General features: G+C 40.9%; 2 protein-coding genes and 1 pseudogene across 2 annotated transcripts; 1 reads left to right on the top strand and 2 right to left on the bottom strand.

Annotated features, from left to right (window-relative positions):
* Positions 1-275: 275 nt before the first annotated feature.
* Positions 276-3897, bottom strand: LOC149393759 (protein PAM71-homolog, chloroplastic). Its single transcript, XM_089618449.1, has 10 exons — positions 3538-3897; positions 2717-2870; positions 2290-2473; positions 2144-2191; positions 1935-2031; positions 1265-1428; positions 1082-1147; positions 926-976; positions 716-820; positions 276-604 (listed from the first exon to the last, which is right to left on the bottom strand). Exons 1-10 carry the CDS (start codon positions 3668-3670, stop codon positions 539-541), a joined length of 1068 nt encoding a protein of 355 aa, XP_089474575.1. The 5' UTR covers positions 3671-3897; the 3' UTR covers positions 276-538.
* A 543-nt stretch (positions 3898-4440) lies between these two features.
* On the top strand, positions 4441-6249 carry LOC149393758 (aldehyde oxidase GLOX pseudogene; annotated as a pseudogene).
* Positions 6250-9691: 3442 nt separating this feature from the next.
* LOC149393757 (S-protein homolog 29-like) lies at positions 9692-10174 on the bottom strand. The gene has a single exon (XM_089618148.1). It carries the CDS (start codon positions 10172-10174, stop codon positions 9692-9694), a length of 483 nt encoding a protein of 160 aa, XP_089474274.1.
* Between the last annotated feature and the right edge of the window lie 1738 nt (positions 10175-11912).

The raw sequence follows: 11912 nt of genomic DNA, 5'->3' as shown, positions 1-11912 counted from the left end.
CATAATGAATCCAAGAATCGACGTTTCCAATACTGACTGCGGTTCTGAATCTGAATCTTTCGTCCACATTTGGCTCGGCCTAGAAAAACAGTGGCAATGATGGAAAGTAGTGTTTGACAATGCCCGTAGAACTCGATCAGTTGCAGGGTTTGGTGGCCTTATACGCGGAGCAATCGGAATATGATGGGTTAATTATTAGAGCAGACGACACCATAACAAACTTGTTACCAACAATTACACTCTAATTTTTTCCCACTTACAGCCAGAGCTAACAATTATGATCAAGGTAATAATTATTTTTCTTGATTTTTTTTTTCTTACATACAATTACAATTGTCATATTGGATACAAGAATGTGCATACTACTCTTTTTCCAACATAAATAGCTATCTTTCTTGATTTGTACTTTTTTGCAGTCTCTGAGTTGCATTTTTGTATCATCATCATCTTTGTGCCTAAATTTGTCTCTATCTCTCTCTCCCTCTTTTTTTTTTTTTTTTTTTTTTTTTTTTGCGGTTCATGGGTCAACAAATTCCCTCTAGAAAAATCCAAAGAATGTGGCTACTGCGAAAATGAGGAAGAGCACACCTCCCAAATAGCCAACCTGATAGAATGCACAAGAGCTTGGTCACAGAATCACAAATAAATAAAGAAAGTATTCATCGGAGATTTTTGTTCTTTTTCTTCGACATTTGTAACTTGTTGCTGTATTTACCAGTTTTTCAGAAATGTAGTTGGCGAGTAACGCTCCTCCAACGATTGCGATTAGCGTCGCTAGAAAATGCCCTGCTATTGCCCCGCTTGCCACACCCAATGGAGACTGTAAATGCAATAGAAAGGTCGATAAGAAAAAAAAATCAAATAAAAATGGAAAAAAATATTTAGAAGCTGCCTTTGATCAACCGAGTGGACATGAAATTTTGACCTGTGCTGCCCCGAGAGCAATCGTGGCCAGCATCGAGCGATCACCCCATTCCTGAAATCAGAGTCGTGGATATGAAATTATTTTCTTTGGAAAAGATTATAGATGACTGAAGTGAAGATATACCAACTTGTGCCAAGATTCAGACAACATGCTTACCGCGAAGAATACAAGGCTGAATGACTTCCAGATTATCTCTAGTGGGTTTGAGAGCCGTTTCGACGCCTGAGTGAGTCAACAAGATAAATGATTTATTAATCTACTAAATCGATGAAATATCGCAGTCAGTCAAGACTTGGATCTTTTATATGGGATTTCGGTACAATTCTGTTATTTTTTTACCTTTTCTTTCACAAGTTCCTCGGCTTCAGCGAATTCATCAAGTTCAGGGGTGCTCTTTTCACCATCCTTGCTGCTAGCTGATGGAAGTTCCCAAGTATCTTTTATGGCTTTGAGGCCGAAGAACAGTAGAAGAGTTACGGCTGCGTATTCTCCGATCGGTAAGGCTGTCATGTTACCACAGGATTATGAACAATCAGAACATCGTAAGTCTAAATAAGCAATCAAAACCATTTTAATGAATGGCAAAATGATGAAGTTGTTAATCAGAAAATGCAATATGGGAGTTTCAAATCAGAATCCCTTATTCTTGAATGAAAAATGAACCTAACAATGTAAAGCGAGTACGATAATCTATCAATGATGAACCTCAAATCATTGTTTGAACTATTTCCCTCTCGCTCTCTAATTTTTTATTTTTTATTTATTTATTTGTTTTTTTATGTTCTGATCTTTTATTGCTATGAGAAAACCTCCTAAAACATGTCTTTTCCCCTAGTCCTAAAGATTAATCAAATAAGACCTTGCCATGATAAACAATTGGCTCTGAACTAAAAGACATTAACTAGTAGAATATAAATATTTTGTTATTGTTTCATACCTACAGATAATCATCTCGTTCTTTCACTGTCTGGGCCTATTAATACATACACTGATCATTTGATTGACTTACTTGTCTGGAATTGAGCAGGAACTGAATTAAATATCCTCCCAATCACGACTGAAAGGACAGTCATCAGTGAAAGGGCACCCATTGAACCCAGCAAAACCTGTTCAGAAATTTCATATACATGCACATGACTATATATACAGGCACGCATACCTAAACGTCTGTGACTCGGTCAAAAGAGAGGAATACTTCAGAAGTTTTTCGCTGCATACCAGTACTTTATCGTATTGCATGGCCAAGAGTGCAGCGATGAAGAATGTCTATCAATTAGTTCAAAGGAAAGTTTTAGCAATATAAAAAAAATATTCGTGAAGGAAATTTAATTCGCTTATTTTAAATTAAACCAACGAAAGTTTACCTTGTCTCCGATTTCGGACACAAATATCAATGAAAACGCGGCTGTGAAACCTGATTTTGCGATCGCAGCTAAAAGCAACGAAGGACCTCCATTTACAAAGGTAATGAGTGAAAATACCGAAGCGCATCCAAGTAAGACCAGACCAATAGCAAGAGGATAAGGAATTTGGATTGGTGGCTTCTGACTATCAGATAAGTGGGGAAAAAAAAACAGAACAAGTATGAACAAATTAGTTTCACTATATCAGCTTGCACAGTGGCATAGAAACTGAGACCATCCAGAGCAATTTCGGGTCGACAAACAAAGACTATCATTTGAAGAGTTCATATGTCACTGTACTAATGCGAATAAAAAACGACTGTGGCCAAAATTTTCCAGTTTCATTTATTTTTTTAATTTTCTTTAAATCAGCTAGATAAACACTTACAGCGAAGGTGAAGTATCGTCCTTGGAGACCTCGTGAGAATTCTTGCTCTCATTAGTCTCTTCTGTTCCATCGTAGCCGCCACCAGACCCTATGGTGAGATTAGAGGCTCGTACTCGAATCGTGCTTGAAGATCTTGAATTGTCTCTACATCTTACTATAAATAAGTCAGACAATATTCTGCTTCAAAATGCCATGGACGCGGAATCGGTAATTGACCATCGAAGCTCTAATTCCGAACTAGGATCAGCGTGACTCGGATACCAAGTAAAAAAACAAGAAACTTGCAGATGAAATAGACACAGCTTGGGAGATTTATCTATCCATTGCACTAATAGCCGAATCACACGACTTGGGTACAAAAAACGTTAGTAGGGGTTCACCGCAAACAAGCTAAATAAATAAACATAAACTCCAAATGATTTGAACCCAGAAATAAAATCCTAATCAAATCTCCGTAAGACTAAATCATAAAATTGAAGAAACTCAGCTCCAGTCATCAAGACCAAAGAATTAAAAAAATAAATAAATAAATAAATAAAGAGTACTTCATTCTAAAGTAAGAAATTACAATGACTAGGAGAACTAACAGCCTGAACAATGTGGAAGTCACTGGATTTTGATTAAAGTTTGGGAGTTTGGAATTCTATGGAATTCTCATAAACCCAGATACAGACGTTTAATCAATTCAGTAACTAATATCAAAGGTAACTCAATTCAGTGCCCACCAACGTATTGGCTTGTTCATAAACACAAACCCAATAATAACCAACTAGTCCGAAACTTGAAAAATTCTAGGAGAACAAGCTAGAAAACGAACTTACACGAAGAAGGCGAAGAAGAAATGGTTTTTCTGTAGAGAACAGAGCAACATGGCAAACTGTCAACCACGGCTGACAAAGGAAGCTTAGCTCTTGAATTAGATAAAACCGGCTTTTGAAACACCAGTCTCTGCATTCTGTGTTTCCTCTACTTTAATTCTTGGAGATATATATATATTTTTTTCCCACCAACTTTAATAGAGACCCTCCTCTTTACGAATTATCTCCTTCATGAAATCTCAGAATAAATGCCGAATAGTTTCTTTCTCTGTAACTCGTTTTCGGGGTATATAATAATTTAAGGAATGAAGCAAAAATGAAGTCTATTAGGATTGAACTGAGAAATCGTTTTCTAGGGATGGTTTGATTAAGTGTAGTAACTTCAAATAGTTTGCTGGGGCTGATGGTCTTGGAAACCGCCACGTGGCTCGTGGAGATAGAACGGAATGCTATTTAGCAAATACTCATACGCCGTCGTTTTAAAGAGAATTTAACAGAAGATAAAACACCCTAGCACTAGATTTAGATTATTATTTATCGATCTTATTTAGTTATTAATTTTCTTTAGCTTTAATTGAAACAAATGCAATGAGCAGAATTTTGTTAAAATAGCTAAAAATGCTGTAGCTAAAAAATTCAAAACAGGAATATTAAAGATAATTATTTAATAAATTTAGTGCCTAAAAGATGTACGAAAAAGAAAACAAATCCTGAAGCGCTCGTTGAGAATTCAAACACAACAGTTTATTCTCACAGCACTCTCGTCAAGTTAAAAAACAACTTTATTGAAGCTCGCATATATAACAACACTATATAAGACTTACAGTTACACACCAAATCAGATACCCAATCAACAACTACATTTTCATCACAGAGAAGAATCAAGAAAGAATAGGTTCACCAGTAATGGCGTTCAAGAACCATTATTTCTTCTTCTTCTTCTTCCTCATCATCTTCTTCTCCTACATTCCCAATAACTCCTCAGCAGACTTCGACGACAAGCGGCTCGGAATATCCTCTCCGGCGAGCACCGACGAGTTCATCGGAAGCTGGAGCGTCGTCCAGGCGAGCATCGGGATATCGGCGATGCACATGCAGCTCCTCCGCAACAACAAGGTCGTCATCTTCGACGGCCTCGAAGTCGGCCCTTCAAATCTCTCTCTCCCCAACCACCGCTGCCTCCACGTCACCCGCCACGCCGTCGTCCGTACCAGAACCCGCCGCGCCGGACGAAACTCCTCCGCCGTGATGACTTCGTCGAAGATCGTCTCGATTCCGGCCACGGACTGCACTGCTCATTCCGTCCTCTACGACGTCGTTTCAAACACGTTCCGCCCTCTCACCCTCCGCACCAACACCTGGTGCTCCTCCGGCGCCGTCCTCCCCGACGGAACCCTAGTTCAGGCCGGCGGGTTCGGAGAAGACGGAATCCGCAAGATTCGGACTCTTTCTTGCTCCGATCCCGGCGGAGACAGCGAGGGTTGCGATTGGGCCGAGCTGGCTTCTCCGACGCTGTCCCAACGCCGGTGGTACTCCTCCAGCCAGATTCTCCCGGACGGGAGGGTTATCATCGTCGGAGGACGACAATCTTTCTCGTACGAATTCATCCCGAAGAGATCAAACGACGATTCGTCATCGTTCTACATGAGATTCTTGGTCGAGACTGTCGATCCGTACGAGGAGAACAATCTTTACCCGTTCTTGCATCTCCTCCCCGACGGAACTTTATTCGTCTTCGCAAACAACCGCTCCGTCGCTTTCGACTACCGAAACAACACCGTCCTCCGGCGATTCCCGCCGATCCCCGGCGGCTTCAAACGGAGCTACCCGAGCACGGGCTCCTCGGTGCTCCTCCCGATCCGCCTCGGAGGCGAAAACCCCGTCCCTCCGGTCGCCGAGATCATGATCTGCGGAGGAGCGCCGAGCGGGGCGTTCCGATCATCCGACCGGTCCCGAGTCTTCCCCGCCGCGGCTCGAAGCTGTGGCCGGCTCCGAGTCTCGGACAGAAACCCGCGGTGGTCCATGGAAGATATGCCGAGCCCTCGGGTCATGCCCGATATGCTCATCCTCCCCACCGGAGACGTCCTTCTCGTCAACGGAGCCGCCCGAGGGACCGCCGGATGGAACAACGCGGTCTCGCCGGTCCTGACCCCGTTCCTCTACATCGCCGACGGAATCCCGGGTCGGAAATTCGTGGTTCTCGACGCGACGACGACGGCGAGGATGTACCACTCCTCGGCGGTGCTCCTCCCCGGGGGATCGGTCCTCGTCGGGGGAAGCAACCCTCACCGGAGGTACAACTTCTCTGGGAAGCCCTACCCGACGGAGCTCAGCCTCGAGGTCTACCGGCCGTACTATCTCCGAACCGAGCACGCCGAGCTTCGTCCCTCGATCCTCACCGTCGAGGCCAGCGGGAACGGAGGGATGAGCGTGGCCTACGGCGAGCCCTTCGGGGTCACTATGGTTCTCAGGGATTATCGCGGCGGTGGAGTCTCGGTCGCGCTCGTTGCTCCGTCGTTTTCGACTCATTCCTTCGCCATGAACCAGAGAATGGTTGTGCTTCACTCGCTGGGGCTTCAGAAGCTCTCTGACGTGGCCTACAAGGCAACCGCGAATGGGCCGCCGAGCCGCTCTGTGGCTCCGCCGGGGTATTACATGCTGTTTCTCGTCCACGCCGGGATTCCCAGCGAGGCTGTTTGGGTCAGACTTCTTTGATTTGATTGTTGATTAGTTCAGTTTTTTTTTTTCTTATAGGGATATTCATCATTGTCTATATGGAAGAGAATTTGTTCGTTATGTAGCTTTGTCTGTATTGTGTACTCTTGTATTGTGGCTGATAATGAGACAAAATTCAATGTCAAATGGGGAGCAACTTTTTTTTTTTTTTTTTTTTTTTGTATGATTTCTTTGCTGTGATGTACTTTGTCCTTATTATTTGATTTTCAACGATATGTCTCATACTATTTTCTGTTTAAAAAAGAGAGATTATATAATTTAAACTTGAACTGGAAGGAGCGAGAGGCATATATAGCATTGTGTGCAGGTACCAAATTAAAGGTACGAGATAAAAACATATCCGCTTAGATATGCGCTTATAAGGTTTTCAACACTTTATTTTTATTTATTAACAAGTCTTTGGTTATTCTAGAAAGATGGCTCGACCTGCGAGTTCAAACAAATTTAACAATTAACAAAGGAACAAACAACATGGACATTCAAATCATACAAAGGGATGAGATAGACCATACGAATACAAAAGTGTTGTTTTGTTGTGGCCTTCGACAACTTGACAGATACAACAATTCCACCCAAAAATTACGTCTGCGATAATTTACACTATGCATATCGGAATAAAAGCATGTGATATATATATATAAAGAAACACTGATCGAAATGCCAATCTACACGTCATCTTCCCTTGTGCTCCGATAAAACCCGTGCCGTCTCGTCCCGACACACATTGCCTCGACACGCCTTGTTATTGCACTCAGTCCAAACTTTGGATCTGTGATCCCAATTATGGCCCAACAGATATCTTGGAGCTTTAGCTCTGTTTTAGACTTAGAGGCTTTACCTTGTTTATTAAGTTAATTGATGTTATGTGGTTTAACTTTTCTTTGTATACAAAAGATTAGTCGTTTTGGTTAGCTATTAGTTTTTAGTCGTTTCCTTGTTATGACTAGATAAAAATCATTTATTACTTAAGTCTCACAATCTATGTATGAATACATTAATCTTAACCTTGAATTAAAATGAGCCATAGTTTCGTATCAGTACTCATCTTCACTAAATGTGCCATAGTCAATGACCAGGTAGTATATGAGCTTTCACATATATAGAATTCATGAACAAAACATGCTAGAATGGAATCTGTATATTCTCTCACACTTTTTTCTTTTATAGTGTGAATAAATTAACTAGGTGATAAGCGCGTTCTAGACATGTTTGTTAGTGCTCTAGACGATGAAACGATGCTAGTTTAAGAGTGTTTTGATAGTAATTTGGAGTTTTTTCTCTATATTTTAAGAGTTCGGGACTTCATGGCGGAATTTGGAGCATGCGAAGAGGACGTGGCAGTCTCAAGGAGCGCATAACATTTTTCGGATCATGATTCCGCGACAACCGGAGCTCAAGATAGGTGGTTCAGTGAACCACCCTCGTCTGGGCGCCGCACAGGCTTCACAGAGTCTTGTGCGCTCTCCTGTGCGGCCCCTATGCGGCGCATGGCTGCCCAGAATTGGCGTGTGAGGCATACAGAAAGTGGTGTGCGTCGAACACACCAAAAAACAACAAATCCGACTTTTGTTTATTAAATGTATTTCGAGCCGTCGGATGTCATCCAACGACCATATGAGCTTCGAAAAACCTAGGTTACCTACAAAAAAAACTTTTGTTTATTCATAAACATATCTTTTCTTTGAGTCTACCAAGTTTACTTCGGAGACCACGGCGACGAGAAATTGGTCATCTCCCTCGGTCTCGACAGCACTGGCCTCACTCTTCTTCTTCTTTTGCGGCTTTCGGCAATCCGCGGCTCGGTGACCTTCTTTGTCGCAGTTGAAGCACTTTCCAACAAACTTTTGTTGGTTCTTCTTCTTGAAAGCAGCCCCTTTAGCCCCAAGCTTGTTGGCGGGCTTCTTGCCTCTCGAGCCTTCAACATGCTCGATGATGTTGGCTCTCTCGGATGTGGTTTTGAACCTCTTGTCGGAGCCACGATTGTCTTCCTCTATGCGAAGGCGAACCACCAAATCTTCAAGACTCATCTCATTTCGCTTATGCTTAAGGTAGTTCTTGAAGTCCTTCCAACCCGAAAGTAGCTTCTCGATGACGGAGGCAACTTGGAAAGACTCGCTTATGGTCATTCCCTCGGCTTGAATCCATGCAGTTACAAAATTTGAATCAATGCAGTTACAGAATTTGAGAGGAGTAAGCCTCTATATAGGCTAACATCCATGCAGTTACAGAATTTGAATCAAATCGTTTGGTCTTAATTCAGTCTTAATGCACGGTTATTGAATCAAAACAAACGTCCATGTTAATTCACGGTTATTGAATCAAAACGTCAAAGTTCATGCTCAGCAAACCGTTTAGCATTAATACTGCACGGTTATAAAATTAATTCTCACACTAACTACTCGTGGAATTAATCAGCTTTATGAAGTGAAACGTTCAAGAAAAAGAGATAGGAATCGGCCCAAGGCCCGAGATCGGGACATTCCCGAAACCTGAGCCCGAGCTCGAGCCCGGCCCGGCCGGCTCGGCGGCGGCGCGTGTGTGTGCGCGCGCGCATGAGGGGTTAAGAGATAACCCACACACACACACTCTCGTGATCTCTTGCACTTGGATGACCACTAAAATAAGAGGAGAATATATAAACACTACCACAACACTCATTCCCAACCAATGCGGGACTCTTGATTTCCACTTCAATTACACATAACAAATGTGTTCTTTAAGCATACTTTGAGCATCAATTTCTCATTCATTATAGCTCCGATTTTGGTAAACGTATAATCGATATTATACCTCATTTCGCAAGGAAGAATAATACGAAAGAATTATCAAATTCCGTTGAGTGGAACCCACTCAAATCTTTGCCTAAAGTCAGCAGCTTATTAGACAATAAATACTCTTTATTATCCACTTTTTCTCTCTAATATTCCAACACATATCACCGAGTTATCAATCTATATCGATTAAATAAAGGGTGATGTAGCTAAATAGTCAATTTAAAGTTATGAATTTGTAAAATAACCAAAATATGTAGTGATTTGGTTTTTAAAAAAAAAAATTGACCCTTAATGAAATTTGACCCACGGGATTCTCAATTAATTTTGGACATCAGATTTTGGTTCGTAGAGTGCCAATTTCTTCAGACGTATTACACTTTGGAAGACAGAAATCCAATTTAGCGTGTTATCATTACCCTTTATCCAAATTTCGCTTTTATTAGCATTTGTTTATTTAGATAAAAGAGCTTCACGAGGGCCTTTTCGTGAGGTTAGTTATCCAATCCTTCTAATTCGAATCTATCTATAGCTTAGGTCGCCGTCAGAATGAAAATCAAACGATGAATCATAATAATAATAAATTAAACATTCCTTCTTGGTACAACCGAGACAATTATTTAAGTTGTCGTCTATAATAATGAGAAAAATCAAGGACGAGGAGGAGGAGGAGGAGAAACAGGGTTCCAACCATAACAATTATCCAAGTAATCGCAGGGACCGCTGCATTTGCAGCGGCAAGCGCCGTTGGGAATGATGGTCCAACAACAGTCGAAGCAATGTCTCTCATCCCTCACCTGGTCATAGATGTCGAACCACTTGATCTCTGTCCCGAGGCTCGGCCACGAGAATCTGCAGAAGAATAGCGTGCTCGGCCAGAAATTGGGGTGAAACTTAAAATCCCACGATCCCCATGGCGCGATCACGTGGGTCCCGAGCTCGTCGTCCTTCGACTTGCAGCTCACAGTCAGGTCTTGTGCGGGCCCGCTCGTCGCCAACGCATTCTTGATGTGAACTCGCGTTAGCTCCGTCCTGATCTTGATCGCAACGCAGTTTGTCGCGTACAGCGATAACAGAACCAGCATTGTGACCACCGCTAGGGTTCTGTTTGAGGTTTTACTACAGCTAGCCATTTTTCTTCTTCTTCTTTTCCCTTTCTTTGTGTTTTGTGTGATGTAATTTTTGGCTATAAGTAATGTTTAATTTATAATGGTTGGATTGGTGACAAAATTTCGTATTTTTTGTATTAATTTTAATGTTGTTAAGTGTGTATGCCAAAGTTCATGTATTCGGGTTTTGTTTAAAATTTATTTGGGTACTTAGTATTTAGATATATAATTAAGCGCTGTAAAGGATACATTGCACTAACTGCAATATTTTTATTTATTTATTTACAGTCAATGTATATTAATTGCGTCTTTATTACTTTCGTTATTATGTTTACTATTAGGGTAATAAATGAAGATATTTTTTTTATATTGTGTGTCGTCAATCAAGTGGATTTTGACTTTTATTCTTGCCCTTTTTGTTAGTAATATCATAATTCATTATAACGCTTGAGACGCGGATTTGTCTATTAATGGATGGATTTAGATTTACGAGTATCTGTCTTAAAACGGCGTGGTCAACGATATATTAGATAGTTCCTAAAATAAAGGATATTCAGAGCCAATTATCGATATTAATATACTTCCTTTATATCTATTAGAAGGTGTTACTGTAATAAAAAGAAGAATAAATGAGCCCCTCAACTATGACACTCGTAATGACTCGATCCTTGAAGTATTTTTTTTTTTTTTTTTTTTTTTGGATTAAGCATATTCAAACTTTTATTTAGAAGTTTTAGTCATCCCGTCTATTTTTTCAACATTCCGTCAGTTAAGTTGTCCTGGTTTTGTCATGTGATTTCTGAAAGAAGGGCAATATAGTAAACACGCTTTGTAAAAAAAAAACTCTTAACAAAAATAAAAAGCTATCGATGGAATATCTCTCCCTCTTCTTCCTCCGACTCCGACTTCGAGCAAAACATACTGTACAATATGATGATTGAGCATTTTCCATCACCTTCTTTTGCTCCTAGCTCTTAGATATCCATTGTCTAATTCGATTCAGTTTGAAAGCACAACCTAAATCTGTCAATTGGGCCGTACCACCTGCAGGTCACCCGGCCCAGCCCTTATTTCAATTGGTTATGGACCGGCCCAGCTCGGATTAAAGAAGGACACTATGACAAATCATAATTCGTTAGATCTCCATGCTGAAAAGCCCTTGGCGAAGAATTTGGTTTCAACGTCGCCGATTGTCTAGTACCGCACGGTGATGCGATTTTTCATGGACAATTGACTTTTTTGTGTCTCCCTTGCTGACGTGGAGGATGCATAAACTCATCTACGTCATCTCGAAACTTTCAACCGACAAGATCATTCACATAAATCCGATCTCAATTTGGATTTGAGATTTTACTGAACAAATATTCAAAGATTAATATTTATTACTTGTGTTTGTCGAAAAATTTCCTAAACTATTGCCAAGCTAAATGCAAATTCAAATATCTAACAGCCACAAATAATCATAACCTACCAATGAAAAAGTACGAGCTTCGTGCCTCCGTTAAATTTATTGAATCAAATAAAATGATACACAATAAGGTTTGAGTTACCGGAGTGACTGGTGGGTTACCGCGCGATATACCGGTTACCGTCAAATCCCAGTAGTAAAACGTACAAAACCGTGAAATACCCGTAAAATTAGGATCTTTTAAATCGAGGAAGTATACACGAGATATTATCTCCTGAATTTTGAATCAAATGCGAGAAGTTCTCATTTAAATGTTTATATTAACGGACACGACTTCCACTACTAATTTTTTTT

The sequence above is a fragment of the Urtica dioica genome, chromosome 6 (assembly GCF_054948205.1).
Source record: "Urtica dioica subsp. dioica isolate 48M chromosome 6, U.dioica_male_clone48M_v1_H2, whole genome shotgun sequence".
In the NCBI taxonomy this organism is placed as follows: domain Eukaryota; kingdom Viridiplantae; phylum Streptophyta; class Magnoliopsida; order Rosales; family Urticaceae; genus Urtica; species Urtica dioica.
Note: the sequence above shows the minus strand (reverse complement) of the source record. Positions and strands in the feature narration are given on the sequence as shown.

What these genes read in the sequence shown, in the direction of transcription:
- LOC149393759 (XM_089618449.1), bottom strand. Translation starts at nt 3,670, where the DNA reads ATGCAGAGACTGGTGTTTCAAAAGCCGGTTTTATCTAATTCAAGAGCT. An exon ending in TTCTTCTTCGCCTTCTTCGT is followed by an intron (nt 2,871 to 3,537) that starts GTAAGTTCGTTT and finishes ACTTATTTATAG; the next exon opens with TAAGATGTAGAGACAATTCA. An exon ending in TGTCCGAAATCGGAGACAAG is followed by an intron (nt 2,192 to 2,289) that starts GTAAACTTTCGT and finishes ACTAATTGATAG; the next exon opens with ACATTCTTCATCGCTGCACT.
- LOC149393757 (XM_089618148.1), bottom strand. Translation starts at nt 10,174, where the DNA reads ATGGCTAGCTGTAGTAAAACCTCAAACAGAACCCTAGCGGTGGTCACA.